Source organism: Bombina bombina, chromosome 5 (assembly GCF_027579735.1).
Source record: "Bombina bombina isolate aBomBom1 chromosome 5, aBomBom1.pri, whole genome shotgun sequence".
Lineage (NCBI taxonomy): Eukaryota > Metazoa > Chordata > Amphibia > Anura > Bombinatoridae > Bombina > Bombina bombina.
The window spans coordinates 690,962,825-690,987,288 of NC_069503.1; the positions used below are offsets into that span (position 1 = coordinate 690,962,825).

General features: G+C 41.2%; 1 protein-coding gene across 2 annotated transcripts in view; it reads right to left on the bottom strand.

Moving 5' to 3' along the window:
* Nucleotides 1-24,464, bottom strand: part of SLC22A23 (solute carrier family 22 member 23) — a 356,688-nt gene that overhangs the window by 190,639 nt on the left and 141,585 nt on the right. For both annotated transcript variants that reach the window (XM_053714681.1, XM_053714680.1), the window contains one exon: nt 23,262-23,416. In XM_053714681.1, the coding sequence (XP_053570656.1) occupies nt 23,262-23,416 (155 nt within the window). The remainder of the gene's footprint in view (nt 1-23,261; nt 23,417-24,464) is intronic.

Below are 24,464 nucleotides of genomic sequence, written 5' to 3' on the forward strand. Positions count from 1 at the left end.
CACCCATGCGACCTCAGAAATGCCAGAACTATCTCTGTATGAGACTTGGCAATTTGAAAGCTTGACGCCTGTATCAGGATGTCGTCTAGATAAGGAGCCACCGCTATGCCTTGCGGTCTTAGAACCGCCAGAAGTGAGCCCAGAACCTTTGTAAAAATTCTCGGGGCTGTAGCCAACCCGAAGGGAAGAGCTACAAATTGGTAATGCCTGTATAGAAAGGCAAACCTTAGGAACCAATTGAAGGTAGGCATCCTTTAAGTCCACTGTGGTCATGTACTGACCCTCTTGGATCATGGGTAGGATGGTGCGAATAGTTTCCATTTTGAATGATGGAACTCTGAGGAATTTGTTTAAGATCTTTAGATCCAAAATTGGTCTGAAGGTTCCCTCTTTCTTGGGAACCACAAACAGATTTGAATAAAACCCCTGTCCTTGTTCCATCCGCGGAACTGGATGGATCACTCCCATTACAAGGAGGTCTTGCACACAGCTTAGGAATGCCTCTTTCTTTATCTGGTTTGCTGATAACCTTGAAAGATGAAATCTCCCTTGTGGAGGAGAAGCTTTGAAGTCCAGAAGATATCCCTGAGATATGATCTCCAACGCCCAGGGATCCTGAACATCTCTTGCCCACGCCTGGGCGAAGAGAGAAAGTCTGCCCCCCACTAGATCCATTTCCGGATAGGGGGCCGTTCCTTCATGCTGTCTTGGGGGCAGCAGCAGGCTTTCTGGCCTGCTTGCCCTTGTTCCAGGACTGGTTAGGTTTCCAGGCCTGTCTGGAATGAGCAACAGTTCCCTCTTGTCTTGAAGCGGAGGAAGTTGATGCTGCTCCTGCCTTGAAATTTCGAAAGGCACGAAAATTAGACTGTTTGGCCTTTGATTTGGCCCTGTCCTGAGGAAGGGTATGACCCTTGCCTCCAGTAATGTCAGCAATAATTTCCTTCAAGCCAGGCCCGAATAAGGTCTGCCCCTTGAAAGGAATGTTGAGTAATTTAGACTTTGAAGTCACGTCAGCTGACCAGGATTTAAGCCATAGCGCCCTACGCGCCTGGATGGCGAATCCGGAATTCTTAGCCGTTAGTTTAGTCAAATGAACAGTGGCATCAGAAACAAATGAGTTAGCTAGCTTAAGCGTTCTAAGCTTGTCAATAATGTCATTCAATGGAGCTGTATGGATGGCCTCTTCCAGGGCCTCAAACCAGAATGCCGCCGCAGCAGTGACAGGTGCAATGCATGCAAGGGGCTGTAAAATAAAACCTTGTTTAATAAACATTTTCTTAAGGTAACCCTCCAATTTTTTATCCATTGGATCTGAAAAAGCACAACTGTGCTCAACCGGGATAGTGGTACGCTTTGCTAAAGTAGAAAACAGAATTTATTCTTACCTGATAAATTACTTTCTCCAACGGTGTGTCCGGTCCACGGCGTCATCCATAACTTGTGGGAATATTCTCTTCCCCAACAGGAAATGGCAAAGAGCACAGCAAAAGCTGTCCATATAGCCCCTCCCAGGCTCCGCCCCCCCAGTCATTCGACCGACGGTTAGGAGAAAAAAAGGAGAAACTATAGGGTGCCGTGGTGACTGTAGTGTATAGAGAAGAAATTTTTCAAACCTGATTAAAAAACCAGGGCGGGCCGCGGACCGGACACACCGTTGGAGAAAGTAATTTATCAGGTAAGCATAAATTCTGTTTTCTCCAACATTGGTGTGTCCGGTCCACGGCGTCATCCATAACTTGTGGGAACCAATACCAAAGCTTTAGGACACGGATGAAGGGAGGGAGCAAATCAGGTTACCTAAACAGAAGGCACCACAGCTTGCAAAACCTTTCTCCCAAAAATAGCCTCCGAAGAAGCATAAGTATCAAATTTGTAGAATTTGGCAAAAGTGTGCAGAGAAGACCAAGTCGCTGCCTTACATATCTGATCAACAGAAGCCTCGTTCTTGAAGGCCCATGTGGAAGCCACAGCCCTAGTAGAGTGAGCTGTGATTCGTTCAGGAGGCCCGCTGTCCGGCAGTCTCATAAGCCAATCGGATGATGCTTTTCAGCCAGAAAGAAAGAGAGGTAGCAGTAGCTTTTTGTCCTCTCCTCTTACCAGAATAAACGACAAACAAAGAAGAAGTTTGTCTAAAATCCTTTGTTGCTTCTAAACAGAACTTTAAAGCACGGACTACATCTAAATTGTGTAACAAACGTTCCTTCTTTGAAACTGGATTCGGACACAAAGAAGGAACAACTATTTCCTGGTTAATATTCTTGTTGGAAACAACTTTTGGAAGAAAACCAGGCTTGGTACGCAAAACAACCTTATCTGAATGGAACACCAGATAGGGTGGATCACACTGCAAAGCAGATAATTCAGAAACTCTTCTAGCAGAAGAAATGGCAACCAAAAACAGAACTTTCCAAGATAGAAACTTGATATCTATGGAATGTAAGGGTTCAAACGGAACCCCTTGAAGAACTGAAAGAACTAAATTTAGACTCCAGGGAGGAGTCAAGGGTCTGTAAACCGGCTTGATTCTGACCAAAGCCTGTACAAAAGCTTTTACATCTGGCACAGCTGCCAGTCGTTTGTGTAATAAGACAGATAAAGCAGAAATCTGACCTTTTAGAGAACTCGCTGACAATCCCTTATCTAAACCTTCTTGGAGAAAGGAGAGGATCTTAGGAATTTTATTCTTACTCCAGGAGAATCCCTTGGATTCACATCAACAGATATATCTTTTCCATATTTTATGGTAAATCTTTCTAGTCACAGGTTTTCTGGCTTGGACCAGAGTATCTATCACTGAATCTGAAAACCCACGCTTGGATAAAATCAAACGTTCAATTTCCAAGCAATCAGCTGCAGAGAAACTAGATTTGGATGTTCGAATGGACCTTGTACTAGAAGATCCTGTCTCAAAGGTAGCTTCCATGGTGGAGCCGATGACATATTCACCAGGTCTGCATACCAAGTCCTGCGTGGCCACGCAGGAGCTATTAGAATCACAGAGGCCTTCTCCTGTTTGATCCTGGCTACAAGCCTGGGAAGGAGAGGGAGCGGTGGAAACGCATAAGCTAGGTTGAACGACCAAGGCGCCACTAATGCATCCACTAGAGTCGCCTTGGGATCCCTGGATCTGGACCCGTAGCAAGGAACCTTGAAGTTCTGACGAGACGCCATCAGATCCATGTCTGGAATGCCCCATAATTGAGTCAACTGGGCAAACACCTCCGGGTGGAGTTCCCACTCCCCCGGATGTAAAGTCTGACGACTCGGATAATCCGCCTCACAGTTGTCTACTCCTGGGATGTGGATTGCAGATAGGTGGCAGGAGTGATCCTCCGCCCATTTGATGATCTTGGATACCTCTCTCATCGCCAAGGAACTCCTTGTTCCCCCCTGATGGTTGATGTAAGCTACAGTCGTCATGTTGTCTGACTGGAATCTTATGAATCCGGCCTTCGCTAGTTGAGGCCAAGCCCGGAGAGCATTGAATATCGCTCTCAGTTCCAGGATATTGATCGGGAGAAGAGACTCTTCCCGAGACTATAAACCCTGAGCTTTTAGGGAATTCCAGACCGCGCCCCAGCCTAATAGACTGGCGTCGGTCGTGACAATGACCCACTCTGGTCTGCGGAAACTCCTTTCCTGAGACAGGTGATCCTGGGACAACCACCAACGGAGTGAGTCTCTGGTCATCTGGTCTACTTGAATCTTTGGAGACAAGTCTGTATAGTCCCCATTCCACTGCTTGAGCATGCACAGTTGTAATGGTCTTAGATGAATTCGAGCAAAAGGAACTATGTCCATTGCAGCAACCATCAACCCTACTACTTTCATGCACTGAGCTATGGAAGGCTGCAGAATAGAGTGAAGAACTTGACAAGCGTTAAGAAGCTTTGACTTTCTGACTTCTGTCAGGAAGATCTTCATTTCTAAAGAATCTATTATTGTTCCCAAAAAGGGAACTCTTGTCGACGGAGACAGGGAACTCTTTTCTACGTTCACCTTCCACCCATGAGATCTGAGAAAGGCTAGAACAATGTCTGTATGAGCCTTTGCTTTGGAAAGAGACGACGCTTGGATTAGAATGTCGTCCAGATAAGGTGCCACTGCAATACCCCTTGGTCTTAGAACCGCTAGAAGGGACCCGAGCACCTTTGTGAAAATTCTTGGAGCAGTGGCTAGCCCGAATGGGAGAGCCACGAACTGATAATGTTTGTCCAGAAAGGCGAACCTTAGGAACTGATGATGATCTTTGTGGATAGGAATATGTAGATACGCATCCTTTAAATCCACGGTAGTCATAAATTGACCCTCCTGGATTGTAGGTAAAATTGTTCGAATGGTTTCCAATTTGAACGATGGAACTCTGAGAAATTTGTTTAGAATTTTTAAATCCAGAATTGGTCTGAAAGTTCCCTCTTTTTGGGAACTACAAACAGATTTGAGTAAATCCCATGACCTTGTTCCACAGTTGGAACTGGGTGTATCACTCCCATCTTTAACAGGTCTTCTACACAATGTAAGAATGCCTGTCTTTTTATTTGGTTTGAAGATAAGTGAGACATGTGGAACCTTCCCCTTGGGGGTAGTTCCTTGAATTCTAGAAGATAACCCTGAGAGACTATTTCTAGTGCCCAGGGATCCTGAACATCTCTTGCCCAAGCCTGAGCAAAGAGAGAGAGTCTGCCCCCTACTAGATCCGGTCCCGGATCGGGGGCTACCCCTTCATGCTGTTTTGGTAGTAGCAGCAGGCTTCTTGGCCTGTTTACCCTTGTTCCAGCCTTGCATTGGTTTCCAAGCTGGTTTAGTCTGGGAAGCGTTACCCTCTTGTCTAGAGGCTGCAGAGTTGGAAGCCGGTCCGTTCCTGAAATTACGAAAATTGGACTTATTCTTAGCCTTGAAAGGTCTATCTTGTGGGAGGGCATGGCCCTTTCCCCCAGTGATGTCTGAAATAATCTCTTTCAATTCTGGCCCAAAAAGGGTCTTACCTTTGAAAGGGATATTAAGCAATTTTGTCTTGGAAGATACATCCGCCGACCAAGACTTTAGCCAGAGTGCTCTGCACGCCACAATTGCAAACCCTGAATTTTTCGCCGCTAACCTCGCTAACTGCAAAGCGGCGTCTAAAATAAAGGAATTAGCTAACTTAAGTGCGTGAATTCTGTCCATGACTTCCTCATACGGAGTCTCCCTACTGAGCGACTTTTCCAGTTCCTCGAACCAGAACCACGCCGCTGTAGTGACAGGAATAATGCACGAAATAGGTTGAAGGAGGTAACCTTGCTGTACAAAAATCTTTTTAAGCAAACCCTCCAATTTTTTAGCCATAGGATCTTTGAAAGCACAATTGTCCTCAATGGGAATGGTCGTGCGCTTGGCTAGTGTAGAAACCGCCCCCTCGACCTTAGGGACTGTTTGCCATAAGTCCTTCCTGGGGTCGACCATAGGGAACAATTTCTTAAATATAGGAGGAGGGACAAAAGGTATGCCTGGCTTCTCCCACTCCTTATTCACTATGTCCACCACCCGTTTAGGTATCGGAAAGGCATCAGGGTGCACCGGGACCTCTAGGAACTTGTCCATCTTGCACAATTTTTCTGGGATGACCAGATTATCACAATCATCCAGAGTAGATAACACCTCCTTAAGTAATGCGTGGAGATGCTCTAATTTAAATGTCACAACATCAGGTTCTGCCTGCTGAGAAATTCTTCCTGTATCAGAAATTTCTCCATCTGACAAACCCTCCCCTCACTGCCACTTCAGACTGGTGTGAGGGTATGACAGAAAAATTATCATCAGCGCCCTCCTGCTCTACAGTGTTTAAAACAGAGCAATCGCGCTTTCTCTGAAATGCTGGCATTTTGGATAAAATATTAGCTATGGAGTTATCCATTACTGCCGTCAATTGTTGCATAGTAACAAGCATTGGCGCGCTAGAATACTAGGGGTCGCCTGCGCGGGCATAACTGGTATAGACACAGAAGGAGATGATGAAGAACTATCTCTACTTCCTTCATCTGAGGAATCATCCTGGGCAACCTTACTATTTGTGACAGTACTGTCCTTACTATGTTTGGACGCCATGGCACAATTATCACATATATTTGAAGGGGGAGCCACATTGGCTTCCATACATACAGAACATGATCTATCTGAAGGTACAGACATGTTAAACAGGCTTAAACTGGTTAATAAAGCAGTCTCTTTAAATGTTAAACAGGGCACACTTTATTACTGAATATGTGAATAACTATGAAGGAATTATCCAATCTTTACCAAATTTTCACCACAGTGTCTTAATGCATTCAAAGTATTGCAAGCTGTTAACCCTTAAAATGTGGAAACCAGAGCCCTTTGCAATTTTAACCCCACTACAGTCCCAGCCACAGCCTTTGTTGCGACTTCACCTATCCCAGGGGGGTATACGATACCAATTCAAGCCTTCTAGGAACGTTTTCAGTGGATACCAGACCCTCACACATGCAGCTGCATGCACTGTATTCAAAAGTAACTGCGCAATAATGGCGCGAAAATGAGGCTCTGCCTACTACAGTGAAAGGCCCTTCCTGACTGGGAAGTTGTCTAAACTAGTGCCTGGCGATAAAAACGTTCCCCAAACAATAAAAGTGTGAAAATTACTTCAAACTTTCAAAAATAACCTAAATAAACAATCGATTTAGCCCTTAAGAGTGTCCACCAGTTAATAGCCCATAAAAAGCCCTTTATTCTTTCTAAGTCTAAGAAAATGGCTTACCGATCCCCATGAGGGAAAAATGACAGCCTTCCAGCATTACACAGTCTTGTTAGAAAAATGGCAAGTCATACCTTGAGCAGAAAAATGTGCAAACTGTTCCCCCCAACTGAAGTTCTCTGGGCTCAACAGTCCTGCGTGGGAACAGCAATTGATTTTAGTTACTGCTGCTAAAATCATACTCCTCTTTTAAACAGAACTCTTCATCTCTTTCTGTTTCAGAGTAAATAGTACATACCAGCACTATTTTAAAATAAACTCTTGATAGAAGAATAAAAAAACTACAACTAAACACCACATACTCTTCACCATCTCCGTGGAGATGCTACTTGTTCCGAGCGGCAAAGAGAATGACTGGGGGGGCGGAGCCTGGGAGGGGCTATATGGACAGCTTTTGCTGTGCTCTTTGACATTTCCTGTTGGGGAAGAGAATATTCCCAAAAGTTATGGATGACGCCGTGGACCGGACACAACAATGTTGGAGAAACTGCTCCCTCCACCTTAGGGACCGTCTGCCATAAGTCCTGTGTAGTGGCGTCTATTGGAAACATTTTTCTAAATATAGGAGGTGGGGAAAAGGGCACACCCGGTCTATCCCACTCCTTGCTAATAATTTCTGTAAGCCTTTTAGGTATAGGAAAAACATCAGTACACACCGGCACCGCATAGTATTTATCCAGCCTACACAATTTCTCTGGAACTGCAACTGTGTTACAGTCATTCAGAGCAGCTAATACCTCCCCAAGCAATACACGGAGGTTCTCAAGCTTAAATTTAAAATTAGAAATCTCTGAATCAGATTTCCCAGAGTCAGAGATGTCACCCACAGACTGAAGCTCTCCGTCCTCATGCTCTGCATACTGTGACGCGGTATCAGACATGGCTCTTACAGCATTTGCGCGCTCTGTATCTCTCCTAACCCCAGAGTTATCGCGCTTGCCTCTTAATTCAGGCAATCTGGATAATACCTCTGACAGGGTATTATTCACGATTGCAGCCATGTCCTGCAAGGTAATCGCTATGGGCGTCCCTGATGTAATTGGCGCCATACTAGCGTGCGTCCCCTGAGCGGGAGGCGAAGGGTCTGACACGTGGGGAGAGTTAGTCGGCATAACTTCCCCCTCGACAGAACCCTCTGGTGATAATTCTTTTATAGATAAAGACTGATCTTTACTGTTTAAGGTGAAATCAATACATTTAGTACACATTCTCCTATGGGGCTCCACCATGGCTTTCAAACATAATTAACAAGTAGGTTCCTCTGTGTCAGACATGTTTAAACAGACTAGCAATGAGACTAGCAAGCTTGGAAAACACTTTAAAACAAGTTTACAAGCAATATAAAAAACGTTACTGCGCCTATAAGAAACACAAATTTTGTCCAAATTTGAAATAACAGTGAAAAAAGGCAGTTACAATAACGAAATTTTCACAGTGTATGTAATAAGTTAGCAGAGCATTGCACCCACTTGCAAATGGATGATTAACCCCTTAATACCAAAAACGGAATAATAAATGACAAAAACGTTTTTCAAACAGTCACAACAACTGCCACAGCTCTACTGTGGCTTTTTACCTCCCTCAATACGACTTTTGAAGCCTTTTGAGCCCTTCAGAGAAGTCCTGGATCATGCAGGAAGAAGCTGGATGTCTGTGTCTGTAATTTTTGCTGCACAAAAAAGCGCTAAAATAGGCCCCTCCCACTCATATTACAACAGTGGAAAGTCCCAGGGAACTGTTTCTAGGCAAAATTCAAGCCAGCCATGTGGAAAAAACTAGGCCCCAATAAGTTTTATCACCAAACATATATAAAAAAACGATTAAACATGCCAGCAAACGTTTTAAATTACACTTTTATAAGAGTATGTATCTCTATTAATAAGCCTGATACCAGTCGCTATCACTGCATTTAAGGCTTTACTTACATTACATCGGTATCAGCAGCATTTTCTAGCAAATTCCATCCCTAGAAAAATATTAACTGCACATACCTTATTGCAGGAAAACCTGCACGCCATTCCCCCTCTGAAGTTACCTCACTCCTCAGAATATGTGAGAACAGCAAAGGATCTTAGTTACTTCTGCTAAGATCATAGAAAATGCAGGCAGATTCTTCTTCTAAATACTGCCTGAGATAAACAGTACACTCCGGTACCATTTAAAAATAACAAACTTTTGATTGAAGAAATAAACTAAGTATAAAACACCACAGTCCTCTTACGACCTCCATCTTTGTTGAGAGTTGCAAGAGAATGACTGGATATGGCAGTGAGGGGAGGAGCTATATAGCAGCTCTGCTGTGGGTGATCCTCTTGCAACTTCCTGTTGGGAAGGAGAATATCCCACAAGTAATGGATGATCCGTGGACTGAATACACTTAACAAGAGAAAATGTTCTCTTTCAGGATTCAGCTAGAGAATACAATTAGAAAGTTGTTTAAAAGTGCATGCTCTTTCTAAATCATGACAGAAAAAAATGTGGGTTTCATGTCCCTTTAAGTATGCAGCGTGCACCAGCATTTTAAACACAGCACTTGCTCAGAGAGCCTAAGGAGTTTGTACCATCTGGTAATGACTCAGTTTGTTAATTGCTGACATGATACAGGCCCCACTGGCACTGAGAATATCTTACTATGCTTCACGAGTCAAATGTTAACACTAAAACAGTGATAACTTTTACTAGAAGCATTTGTGCCAATCAATGTATATTACAAATATGTTTCTATTTAAAGATGTAATTAATCTATGTGCATTTAAATTTTGACCGTAATGTCCCTATAAGTTAAAATAACGTACACAAATACTTTTGTGCTTATAATTTTTTTCTCTTTTTAGAGTAATCTTTTAACGTCGTTATGACGTTCTATTCCGTGCTAACCGCGCCGGGCTTTAGCGCCGTTAGGACGAAATAAAACGTCCTAACCGTTTAGCTGTCCTGAAGCCAACGGAGCTTCCAGTATGTGGTCTGGAGGGCGTGCCTAGCGTCATATGGACGCCCCAGTAACCCGATCCCATCATTGAAATCGGCATGATTGCGGGATTTCAATTTGTTTACATCGGAACGTTGTTGCGATGTAGACAAATTAACCCTGTCATCAAAGGGTTAAATAAGTATTTAAAAACAACTAGCATCTATTAGAGCTAATAAAAATAACTTCAGGAACTAACGGACCTTTAGATACAGTAGAATTGCATTATAAAATGATAATACAAAAGCATTTAGCCTGATTTTAAAATGAATATTAGATTATTTTTTTTCTGTAAAATTTCAAAGTTTTTTCAATGTTCCGTCCTTCTGCATCATATGACAGCCATCACCCAATCACAGTATGAACATACTATGAATTATTGCACATGCTCAGTACGAGCTGTGCCTCAGAAAGTCTGCATATAAATAAAACTGTGCACATTTTCATAATGGAAGTGAATTGGAAATTTGTTTACAATTGCTTGTTCTGCATGAATCATGAAAGCTCAATTTTGACTTTAGTGTTCCTTTAAGTATATAATATATTATGGTAAGTGAGCATAGAATACTATACATTAAAATAAAAAAAATTCCACTAGTAAAATATACAACAAGATAAAAAATTATAAGAATATTAATGATATTTTTAATTTTTACACTAGAAAATTACTGAACATTTTATTACTGTCTTGAATTCAGATATATTCAGTTTTGCTTTGTTTTCTTGATATCCTTTGTTGAAAAGTAGGCACAGAAGCAGCAATGCACTTCTGGGAGCAGGACAATTAGAAGAGGTATTTACAGAAGATGCAGCCACCAATCACCAAATAGCTCCTAGTAGTGTATTGCGACTCCCAAGCCTACCCAGGTATGCTCTTCGACAAACAATATCATGAGAATGAAATAGATTTACTAATAGAAGTAAAATGTAGTTGTTTAAAACTGCATTCTCTATAGGAATCATGAAAGTTTAATGTTGACATTACTGATTCTTTAGGTTATACAGCACTTATGACCAACTGGCGGCCAGAGGGCTACGGCTCTCTAAACAATTTTTTTTGTAGCCCCCGGCAAAAAGCATAATTAACAATCTATTCCATAATTTTTGTGGCCCCAAGAAAAAACATAATTTATGCTTACCTGATAAATTTATTTCTCTTGTAGTGTAGTCAGTCCACGGGTCATCCATTACTTATGGAATATATCTCTTCCCCAACAGGAAGTTGCAAGAGGATCACCCAAGCAGAGCTGCTATATAGCTCCTCCCCTCACATGTCATATTCAGTCATTCGACCAAAACCAGACGAGAAAGGAGAAACCATAGGGTGCAGTGGTGACTGGAGTTTAATTAAAATTTAGATCTGCCTTAAAGACAGGGCGGGCCGTGGACTGACTACACTACAAGAGAAATAAATTTATCAGGTAAGCATAAATTATGTTTTCTCTTGTTAAGTGTAGTCAGTCCACGGGTCATCCATTACTTATGGAATACCAATACCAAAGCTAAAGTACACGGATGAACGGAGGGACAAGGCAGGAACTTTAAACGTAAGGAACCGCTGCCTGAAGCACCTTTCTCCCAAAAATAGCCTCCGAAGAAGAAAAAGTGTCAAATTTGTAAAATTTTGAAAAAGTGTGAAGTGAAGACCAAGTTGCAGCCTTGCAAATCTGTTCAACAGAGGCCTCATTTTTAAAGGCCCAAGTGGAAGCCACAGCTCTAGTAGAATGAGCTGTAATCCTTTCAGGAGGCTGCTGTCCAGCAGTCTCATAGGCTAAACGTATTATGCTACGAAGCCAAAAAGAGAGAGAGGTAGCCGAAGCCTTTTGACCTCTCCTCTGTCCAGAGTAAACGACAAACAGGGAAGAAGTTTGACGAAAATCTTTAGTTGCCTGCAAATAGAACTTCAGGGCACGGACTACGTCCAGATTATGCAAAAGTCGTTCCTTCTTTGAAGAAGGGTTAGGACACAATGATGGAACAACAATCTCTTGATTGATATTCCTGTTAGTAACTACCTTAGGTAAGAACCCAGGTTTAGTACGCAGAACTACCTTGTCTGAATGAAAAATCAGATAAGGAGGATCACAATGTAAGGCAGATAACTCAGAGACTCTTCGAGCCGAGGAAATAGCCATCAAAAACAGAACTTTCCAGGATAACAGCTTGATATCAATGGAATGAAGGGGTTCAAATGGAACGCCTTGAAGAACGTTAAGAACTAAGTTTAAGCTCCACAGCGGAGCAACAGTCTTAAACACAGGCTTAATCCTAGCTAAAGCCTGACAAAAAGCCTGAACGTCTGGAACTTCTGCCAGACGTTTGTGTAGAAGAATAGACAGAGCAGAAATCTGTCCCTTTAACGAACTAGCAGATAAGCCCTTTTCTAAACCCTCTTGTAGCAAAGACAATATCCTAGGAATCCTAACCTTACTCCATGAGTAACTCTTGGATTCGCACCAATATAAATATTTACCTTATGGTAAATTCTTCTGGTAACAGGTTTCCTAGCCTGTATTAAGGTATCAATAACCAACTCCGAGAAGCCACGCTTTGATAGAATCAAGCGTTCAATCTCCATGCAGTCAGCCTCAGAGAAATTAGATTTGGATGGTTGAAAGGACCCTGAATTAGAAGGTCCTGTCTCAGAGGCAGAGACCATGGTGGACAGGACGACATGTCCACTAGGTCTGCATACCAGGTCCTGCGTGGCCACGCAGGCGCTATCAGAATCACCGATGCTCTCTCCTGTTTGATCTTGGCAATCAATCGAGGAAGCATCGGAAATGGTGGAAACACATAAGCCATGTTGAAGACCCAAGGGGCTGTCAGAGCATCTATCAGCACCGCTCCCGGGTCCCTGGACCTGGATCCGTAACAAGGAAGCTTGGCGTTCTGGCGAGACGCCATGAGATCCAGATCTGGTTTGCCCCAACGATGAATCAGTTAAGCGAAGACCTCCGGATGAAGTTCCCACTCCCCCGGATGAAAAGTCTGGCGACTTAGAAAATCCGCCTCCCAGTTCTCCACGCCTGGGATGTAAATCGCTGACAGGTGGCAAGAGTGAGACTCTGCCCAGCGAATTATCTTTGAGAATTCCAACATCGCTAGGGAACTTCTGGTTCCCCCTTGATGGTTGATGTAAGCTACAGTCGTGATGTTGTCCGACTGAAATCTGATGAACCTCAGAGTTGCTAACTGAGGCCAAGCTAGAAGAGCATTGAATATTGCTCTTAACTCCAGAATATTTATTGGGAGGAGTTTCTCCTCCTGAGTCCATAATCCCAAAGCATTCAGGGAATTCCAGACTGCGCCCCAACCTAGAAGGCTGGTGTCTGTCGTTACAATCGTCCAATCTGGTCTGCGAAAGGTCATCCCCTTGGACAGATGGGGCCGAGAAAGCCACCATCTGTCTCTTGATCCAGATTTAGTAGGGGGGACAAATCTGAGTAATCCCCATTCCAATGGAGCTGTGCGAATGGCCTCTTCCAGAGACTCAAACCAGAATGCCACCGCAGCAGTGACAGGCGCAATGCATGCAAGGGGCTGTAAGATAAAACCTTGTTGAACAAACATTTTCTTAAGGTAACCTTCTAATTTTTTATCCATTGGATCTGAAAAGGCACAACTATCCTCCACCGGGATAGTGGTACGCTTAGCTAAAGTAGAAACTGCTCCCTCCACCTTAGGGACCGTCTGCCATAAGTCTCATGTGGTGGCGTCTATAGGAAACATTTTCCTAAATATGGGAGGAGGGGAAAAAGGCACACCAGGTCTATCCCACTCCTTGCTAATAATCTCTGTAAGCCTTTTAGGTATAGGAAACACGTCAGTACACACCGGTACCGCATAGTATCTATCTAACCTACATAATTTTTCTGGAATTGCAACCGTGTTACAATCATTCAGAGCCGCTAATACCTCCCCTAGCAATATGCGGAGGTTCTCAAGCTTAAATTTAAAATTAGAAATCTCTGAATCCAGTCTCCCTGGATCAGATCCGTCACCCACAGAATGAAGCTCTCCGTCTTCATGTTCTGCAAACTGTGACGCAGTATCTGACATGGCTCTCACATCATCCGCGCGCTCTGTCCTTATCCCAGAGCTATCGCGCTTGCCTCTTAATTCTGGCAATTTAGATAATACTTCTGTCATAACAGTAGCCATGTCTTGCAAAGTGATTTGTAAGGGCCTCCCTGATGTACTTGGCGCCACAAAATCACGCACCTCCTGAGCGGGAGGCGAAGGTACTGACACGTGAGGAGAGTTAGTCGGCATAACTTCCCCCTCATTGTCTGGTGATAATTTCTTTACATGTAAAGATTGACTTTTATTTAAAGTAACATCAATGCAATTAGTACACAAATTTCTATTGGGCTCCACATTGGCCTTTAAACATAGTGAACAAAGAGATTCATCTGTGTCAGACATGTTTAAACAGACTAGCAATGAGACTAGCAAGCTTGGAAATACTTTTCTAAATAAATTTACAAGCAATATAAAAAACGCTACTGTGCCTTTAAGAAGCACAAAAAGCTGTCACAGTTGAAATAACAATGAACCAAATTAGTTATAGCAACCAATTTTTCACAGTAAATGTATAAAGTTAGCAAAGGATTGCACCCACCAGCAAATGGATGATTAACCCCTTAATACCCAAAAACGGATAACAATTTAATAATTAACGTTTTTATCACAGTCAAAACACACTGTCACAGGTCTGCTGTGACTGATTACCTCCCTCAAAATGAATTTTGGAGACCCCTGAGCTTTCTAGAGACGTCCTGGATCATGGAGGATGAAGTAGGCAGATTGTGACTGAATTTTTACTGCGCAAAAAAGCGCTAAAATAGGCCCCTCCCATTCATATTACAACAGTGGGGAAGCTCAGTTAACTGTTTCTATGCAGAAAACAAAGATAGCCATGTGGTAAAAATCATGCCCCAATAAGTTTTATCACCAAGTACCTCACAAAAAACGATTAACATGCCAGTAAACGTTTTGAACATACATTTTAAAAGTAATGAAGTGTTATTAATAAGCCTGCTACCAGTCGCTTTTACTGCAGTTAAGGCTCATACATTACTTCAGTATTAACAGTATTTTCAGAGTCAATTCCATTCCTTAGAAAAATACATTCAGTGTACACACACTCAGCAGCCTAATACCAGTCGCTATCACTGCATTTAAGGCTGAACTTACGTTACATTGGTATCAGCAGTATTTTCTCAGTCAATTCCATTCCTCAGAAAAATAATTTACTGCACATACCTCGTTTGCAGGGGGGCCCTGCATGCTATTCCCCTTTTCTGAGAACAGCCAGTGGATCTTAGTTACGTCTGCTAAGATCATAGAAAACGCAGGCAGATTCTTCTTCTAATGCTGCCTGAGAACAAACAGCACACTCCGGTGCCATTTAAAATAACAAACTTTTGATTGAAGAAATAAACTAAGTTAAAAAAAACCACAGACCTCTCACAACGACCTATCTTTAGTTAGGTTGCAAGAGAATGACTGAATATGACATGTGAGGGGAGGAGCTATATAGCAGCTCTGCTTGGTTGATCCTCTTGCAACTTCCTGTTGGGGAAGAGATATATTCCATAAGTAATGGATGACCCGTGGACTGACTACACTTAACAAGAGGAATTGGGTTTCTAAAATGGATTTGTGGCCCCATTGTATTGGCAAATTGGACACCCCTGTTTTATAGGAAGAATTCTAGATCGCCTATATATTACTAACAATCAGGCTGAGAAAAAAGAAGTATTATTATGCTTAAACTGTTACACGGTATTTAAACAATAAGAAGAAAGTGCACTGATTGGGTTTTGTAATAACTTCTAGATGAAAAAACATAATTTATGCTTACCTGATAAATTTATTTCTCTTGTGGTGTATCCAGTCCACGGATCATCCATTACTTGTGGGATATTCTCCTTCCCAACAGGAAGCTGCAAGAGGATCACCCACAGCAGAGCTGTCTATATAGCTCCTTCCCAAACTGCCACTACCAGTCATTCGACTGAAGACAAGCAAGAGAAAGGAGAAACCATAGGGTGCAGTGGTGACTGTAGTTTAAAAATAAAAAACACCTGCCTTAAAATGACAGGGCGGGCCGTGGACTGGATACACCACAAGAGAAATAAATTTATCAGGTAAGCATAAATTATGTTTTCTCTTGTAAGGTGTATCCAGTCCACGGATCATCCATTACTTGTGGGATACCAATACCAAAGCTATAGGACACGGATGAACGGAGGGACAAGGCAGGCGCTTAAACGGAAGGCACCACTGCCTGCAAGACCTTTCTCCCAAAAATAGCCTCCGAAGAAGCAAAAGTATCAAATTTTAAAAACCCATGTGGAAGCTACCGCTCTAGTAGAATGAGCTGTAATCCTTTCAGGAGGCTGCTGGCCAGCAGTCTCATAAGCTAAGCATATTATACTCCTTAGCCAAAAGAAAGAGAGGTTGCCGAAGCCTTTTGGCCTCTCCTCTGTCCAGAGTAGACAACAAAAAATGCAGATGTTTGACGAAAATCTTTAGTAGCTTGTAAATAAAACTTTAAAGCACGAACCACGTCAAGATTGTGTAAAAGATGTTCCTTCTTTGAAGAAGGATTAGGGCACAGTGATGGTACAACAATCTCCTGATTGATATTTTTATTAGATACCACCTTAGGTAAAAAACCAGGTTTGGTACGTAGCACTACCTTATCTGCATGAAAAATGAGATAAGGGGAATCACATTGTAAAGCAGATAACTCCGAAACTCTTCGAGCCGAGGAGATAGCTACTAAAAACAGAACCTTCCAGGATAAGAGCTTAATATCTATGGAATGCAAAGGTTCAAACGGAACCCCTTGAAGAACCTTAAGAACTAAATTTAAACTCCAAGGCGGAGCAACAGGTTTAAACACAGGCTTGATTCTTACTAAAGCCTGACAAAACGCCTGCACGTCTAGAACCTAGAACTTGGACAGATGGACCCGAGATAGCCACCAAAGAAGAGAATCCCTGGTCTCTTGATCCAGATTTAGTAGAGGGGACAAATCTGTGTAATCCCCATTCCACTGACTGAGCATGCAGAGTTGCAGCGGTCTGAGATGTAGGCGGGCAAACGGAACTATGTCCATTGCCGCTACCATTAAGCCGATTACTTCCATACACTGAGCCACCGAAGGGCGAGAAGTATAATAAAGAACACGGCAGGAATTTAGAAGTTTTGACAACCTGTCCTCTGTCAGGTAAATCCTCATTTCTACAGAATCTATCAGAGTTCCCAGGAAGGAAACTCTTGTGAGAGGGGATAGAGAACTCTTCTTTTCGTTCACTTTCCACCCATGAGACCTCAGGAATGCCAGAACAATGTCAGTATGGGACTTGGCAATTTGGAAATTTGACGCCTGTATCAGAATGTCGTCTAAGTAAGGGGCTACTGCTATGCCCCGCGGCCTTAGGACCGCCAGAAGTGACCCCAGAACCTTCGTAAAGATTCTTGGTGCCGTAGCTAACCCAAAGGGAAGAGCCACAAACTGGTAATGCCTGTCTAGGAAGGCGAACCTGAGAAACCGATGATGATCTTTGTGTATCGGAATGTGAAGATAAGCATCCATTAAGTCCACGGTAGTCATGTATTGACCCTCCTGGATCATAGGTAGGATGGTTCGAATAGTCTCCATCTTGAAAGATGGGACCCTGAGAAATTTGTTTAGGATCTTGAGATCTAAGATTGGTCTGAAGGTTCCCTCTTTCTTGGGAACCACAAAGAGATTTGAATAGAAGCCTTGCCCCTGTTCCTCCTTTGGAACTGGGTCGATCACTCCCATAACTAGGAGGTCTTGAACACAATGTAAGAATGCCTCTCTCTTTATCTGGTCTGCAGATAATTGTGAGAGGTGAAATCTTCCTTTTGGGGAAGAAGCTTTGAAGTCCAGAAGATATCCCTGGGACACAATCCGTTACCGGATCGGGGGCTGATCTTTCATGCTGTCTTAGAGACAGCAGCAGGCTTCTTGGCCTGCTAACCTTTGTTCCAGGCCTGGTTAGGTCAAAATTTCCCTCTTGTTTTGCATTAGAGGGAATTGATGCCGCGCTCGTCTTAAAGTTTCGAAAGGCACGAAAATTAGTTTGTTTGGTCCTTAATTTATTAGACCCATCCTGAGGAAGGGCGTGACCTTTTCCTCCAGTAATATCAGAAATGATCTCCTTCAGTCCAGGCCTGAATAGGGTCTGCCCCTTGAAGGGAATGTTGAGAAGCTTAGACTTTGAAGTAACGTCAGCTGACCATGATTTAAGCCATAGCGCCCTACGCGCCTGTATAGCAAAACCTGAGTTCTTAGCTGTTAGTTTGGTTAAATGAACAACGGCATCAGAAACAAATGAATTGGCTAGCTTAAGCGCTTTAAGCTTGTCAAGTATATCATCCAATGAAGTTTCTACCTGTAAGGCCTCTTCCAGAGACTCAAACCAGAAGGCCGCAGCAGCAGTGACCGGGGCAATGCATGCAAGAGGCTGGAGAATAAAACCTTGTTGAATAAACATTTTCTTAAGGCAACCCTCTAACTTTTTATCCATTGGATCTAGGAAAGCACAACTGTCCTCGACGGGAATAGTTGTACGCTTAGCTAGGGTAGAAACTGCTCCCTCCACCTTAGGGACCGTTTGCCATAAGTCCCGTGTAGCGGCATCTATTGGAAACATTTTCTTAAAAATAGGAGGGGGAAAGAACGTACACCTGGTCTATCCCATTCCTTAGAAATAATTTCTGAAAACCTTTTAGGTATTGGAAAAACATCAGTGTAAACAGGCACTGCATAGTATTTATCCAATCTACACAATTTCACTGGCACTGTAATGGTGTCACAGTCATCCAGAGTAGCTAAAACGTCCCTGAGCAACACGCAGAGGTGTTCAAGCTTAAATTTAAATGTAGACATATCAGAATCAGGTTGAAGCATCTTCCCTGAGTCAGAAAAATCACCCACAGAAAGAAGCTCTCCTGCCTCAGCTTCTGCATATTGTGAGGGGATATCAGACATAGCTACTAAAGCGTCAGAGAGCTCTGTATTTTTTCTAGTCCCAGAGCTGTCTCGCTTTCCTTGTAACCCTGGTAGTTTGGACAATACCGCTGTAAGGGTATGATCCATAACTGCCGCCATGTCTTGTAAAGTAAACGCCATGGGCGCGCTAGATGTACTTGGCGCCACTTGAGCGGGAGTCCCTTGAGTGGGAGTCAAAGGTTCTGACACGTGGGGCGAGTTAGTCGTCATAACTTCCCCCTTGTCAATTTCCTCTGGTGATAAATCTTTTAAAGACAGAATATGATCTTTATAACTTAAAGTAAAATCAGTACATTTGGTACACATTCTAAGAGGGGGTTCCACAATGGCTTCTAAACATAATAAACAAGGAGTTTCCTCTAAGTAAGTCAGACATGTTTATACAGACTAGCAATGAGACCAGCAAGCTTGGAAAACACTTTGATAAATGTAAACAAGCAAAAAATAAAAACAGTACTGTGCCTTTAAGAGAAACAAATTTTGTCAGAAATTGAAAAAGTGATAAAAAGCAGTAAATCTTACGAAATTTTTACAGTGTGTATAATAGACTAACAGAGCATTGCACCCACTTGCAAATGGATGATTAACCCCTTAGTTTCAAAACCGGATTAAAAAAAAACATATAAACGTTTTTTAAGTCACAACAAACTGCCACAGCTCTGCTGTGGCCCTACCTGCACATACAATGACTTTTGAAGGCACAAAAACCCTTTGTAGAGGCCCTAAGTGTTCAGGGGACTCCTTCAGGGAAGCTGGAAGTCTCAAGCTGCAAAAACTACTGCACGATTTAGGCCTGAAATTAGTCCCCTCCCAACCTGTACTCACAGTGAGAGGGCCATAAAAAACTATCCCTAGGCAAAATCTAGCCAGCCATGTGGAAAAAACTGGGCCCCAATAAAGTTTTATCACCAATATGTAGAAAAAAAACAGTTTAAACACTTCCAGCAAACGTTATCTTATTTTCAGTAATGTGAGAAAGTAATAAGAATATTACCTTTTACTGCAAGCATGATACTAGTCGTTATTAAATCACTGTAATCAGGCTTACCTTAAATAAATCCGGTATTAACAGCATTTTCTAGCATATTCATTTCTCTAGAAAAATTTAAACTGCACATACCTCATAGCAGGTGACCCTGCACGCCATTCCCCCAGCTGAAGTTACCTCATCTCTTCAGTTATGTGTGAGAACAGCAATGGATCTTAGTTACAACCTGCTAAGATCATCAAAAACCACAGACAGACTCTTCTTCAACTTTCTGCCTGAGGCTAAAACAGTACAACTTTTGATTGACGATAAACTACATAAATTCACCACATCTCTCTAGCTACTTCCTATCGTGTCGAGAGCTGCAAGAGAATGACTGGTAGTGGCAGTTAGGGGAGGAGCTATATAGACAGCTCTGCTGTGGGTGATCCTCTTGCAGCTTCCTGTTGGGAAGGAGAATATTCCACAAGTAATGGATGATCCGTGGACTGGATACACCTTACAAGAGAAATTGATCTGCGTTTACTATTTACTATGTACAATTATGTATGTAAATATGTTATGTTAACCACACAGTTAACAAATATTCAAGATGAGATCACTTTGTTCTTGCACTTAAAGTAAACATTAGTCCTTTACATAGTCACACACAATTTTCCCTTGACATTGCAACTTTGTGATATTTTTAACACAGATCAAACAAAGTCAGAAACAATGTACAACAGGGGTGTTCATGCTTTAGTGTGGTCTAGTGTGTAATTGACCATAGTGCCCGTGCTTCTGTAGCTCACAATTCAAGTCTTACTTGTTCAAAACATGTGCTTGCTAATTAAAAACATAACCATGGTATACAATGCGAACACATTTATAGACTTGTTCTTAAAGGGACAAAGAAGTTAAATTATTGGGATAAAAGGACATGCTTCATTACAGCATATCATTTATTATCTACACTGCAACTATGTGTTTAACCCTTAACAATCCTACCACTATAATAATCTCTGGTGTTTTAGATACAATATTCTGCTTTTTAAAAAACAGCATGCACGTTTCCAGAACACTAACTATATTACAGCACTGTTTTCAACAATGTTACATATACAGTGCACACCCCTGAGTATACCCCATTCGGAAGTAAATTGGAAAGTTGTTTAATAGATTTATAAGTTTCATTTTGACTTCTGCAACCTGTTAACTTGAGGCTATATCATCTTTGCTGGCAGCAAGAACACAGGGAAACCACACACTTGCTGCTAGGGACCATGGGCTACCGTTTGGGCACAACTGGTGTACATGTTCCTCTGCAGACTTCCAATTCTGATATTTTCCAAATTACTTCTATTATAAAAAGCTGCTTTGCTCTCAACGTTATTCTTTGTTGAAGAGATATCTAGATAGGTAGCGTGAACATGTCTGGAGAATTGCATGGTAGGGAATAGTGCCATTATCGAGTGTTCTTGCTTTTGTATAACATTCCTGCAAAACTGCTGCTATATAGTGCTGCAGACATGAGCACGTTCCTGAGATTACCTTCCTGCTTTTCAACAGAGGATACCAAAGAAAAGCTAATAATAGAAGTATATTGGAAAGCTGTTTAAAATTGTATGCTCTATGTGAATCGTGAAAGTGCACAATTTTAGCAAGTGTTGGTTAAATATATAGAAACAAAATAAATAGTTCAAATAAAGCTGTAACTAAATAGAGCAGTTTTTTTCTAACTAGAATGTATGTTTCAGTTTATGTGATCCTACTACACAAAACATATTGATTTGCTTAGATCAGCGCAGGAGCTCATTTACATCAGGTCCTTATTGTACACAGCAAAGGAAAGACGATCACAGATAGTGCACATTTAAAGTCACACAGAGTAACAGAATATCTAATGGCTGGAAACAGTTATCATCAAATCATGATTAGAAGCAAAAAATAATAATCAGCAGAATTATATATCAGCATACTTGGCAATCAGTGAGATGAGATCTAGCACATTATCTCAGAAATATTATGAATTTTCAATGAGAACAGGTTGAGTAATGTAATTTGTGTAACAGAGCATTAAATAACTAATCTAGGGCTGCAACAACTAATCGGTAAGATCATAAAAATAGTTGTTAAAGAATCTCATTATCAATCAGGTGGTCAGTGATTAGTTGGTTAATTGCACAGCACCAGCTGCTTCAATGTGATGAACTCCTGCACATGGTATTGTGCAGATTTTTTTTCGATCCGATTAATCAGATGATTATTGTCCGATTAATCGGATAGAAAAAAGATTAAAAAAAATAAATAAATTCAATTTTTTTTGTACAAGCTTAGTTGCAGTAGATCATCAGATTAAAGAAGCTGGTGCTGTGCAACTGACCAACTAATCGCTGACCACCCGTCCTAATGGATAATGAGATTTGTTGACAACTATTTTTATGATCAAATTTACCGATTAGTTGTTGCAGCCCTAAACTAATCAATGATTAAAATGTAGATGTATAAAATACCTAGCTGCCTGTATCTATACATAAAATTTAGTTATTTATGTGATTTATTTATAACTATATTGTATTTTATGTATGGACCCATTACAATGAAGGTCACTTCTACTTGAATGAAGCATTTTGTTCCCGCCCATGAGAAGAGAGCTAACTGCCCCTTTTCCTCCCAGCAAAGCTGGTCTATGAGCCAAGCATAATCAGTTGTATCCTACAATAAAAGAGGCATTCCAGCTTTATAAGCAATGGCACAGTTTGTAGCCTGGAAATTGGAGAGTTGGGGGAGGTCAGTGGAGACATCCAGGATTTTGCAAGGTATTTTTTTTAAACATAATAATAATATTACTAGTGAGATATAATAAGGGATTTTTTAAATCTTAAAAAAAAAAACTATATTTACTGCCCATTAAAAAAAAAAAAAAAAAAAATCTGTTTCAAAATATGCTATTGTGTATCAAAAGCAGCAAATTTTTCAAAATAGTAAAAACTGCAATTTAATTTTTTTAAAATCTCTTTTTTTTTATTTCCTAAAATTTACAATTTATTTGAACAACATTATTTGTCATTGAGACTAATACATGAATAATCGTGACAGTTGACACCTAAAAAAAAAGAAAGAAAGAAAAAGCTGACCTTTACCCCATATACTGAACTAGACTTAACTAAGGAAACTGAGTAAACACAGCAGGATCCCTTGCACATATGCTTCTGTGATAAGTCTCAAAATGCTTAATAATTAATGTGTCAGCCGTCTTCACTGACGCAATACACACTACCGCAAGGCTCTCTGAGCAGGCATAGTGTTGGAACCCTGATGCACTAGGCCCATGTAGAATATGTGCATTTAAAAAGTAATACATTTTACTAGAAGCACTAATATTAATGGAATTATGTTGCAAAATGGTTCTATTTAAAACTGAAATATATGCATGCAGATTTCAAGTTTCGATCCCTTAAACATAAAAAAATATTAAACATGAAAAAACTATATTATAAAGTAAGATGGTACTTACGCAAAGCAAACAAGGACAGATATATCCCAGCCAAACAGAAACCTTCAAAGAACCTGAGTGTGCTGAACATCGTCACATTCACAGACAGTGCCACAGAGAGACCAAAAATCAAATTGAAAACCGTAGAAAACAGCAGCACAAGACGACGACCAATCCTGAAAGAAATTAAAAAGAAAACAAAAAAAGATTATGTAAATACAATAAACAGAAATTATTAGTACAGGTATACCCCACTTTACAGCGCTTCGCTAATACAGCGCTTTGTGGAGCTGAAGTTCAACCTCCAAGGATTTTGAAACAGTGCTGTAATCGCGGTTTTCACTTTACAGCGGGGCTCCGGTCCCTAACCCGCTGTATGAGCGGGGTATACCTGTATCTACTAATCTCCATCCCAGTAAACTTTAAGAGCAGCATTCAGCTTCCTATACAATATACACTGTAAAATGTATTGAAAACTAGTCCCAGTATATGTTTGACTTTCCTTTAAAATGTACTAAGGCAATACTTTTTAATTCCTTTTAGCTCTTGTAGAATTAACAGCAATCTTAAATGGCGGATTTTTTTTTAATGTAATGTAGGTTCTGTGATTACCATTTTTTTACATCGGAACCTTTCCTCCACCTAACAAATGCATATAAATTGAGGAAAGTCTCATTAGCTAAGATGCAAAAGTATATAACAAGAATTGTGTCCGAATTTTTAATAAGATTAGTATTCATTATCATACACAAATAATGCTGATAATTATACTATAAGGGAGCTTGAAAAAGGACCCATTTTTTATATTACTATATCATGAACAGATTCTTCTCCTGTAAGAGGCAAAACAACGTTATCAGTGATATATTTGACTAATATGATTTTTCTTTCAGTAGCCACACCATCAATATCATTCAACTGTATTTCTGTCATAATGACCTTGTTCACCTCAGGTCTACTTGGTCTCGGATTTCTGTCCTTCCAGTTGTACAAAGAAGACAGCTTTCTAGTAGTTTTCTTTGTATATTAAGAAATGTGAAACAACTTGAAAGGTCTTCTTTCTACAGTTTAGCAGTCAATTATTCAGTTGATTCAATAAATTGTGGTATGTCTGAAAGCGTTTTTATATTACTTAAAGAGACATTATACACTCATTTTTTTCTTTCTTTTTCTTGGATATATGTTTTGTAGATGATCAATTTATATAGCCCATAATTTATGGTT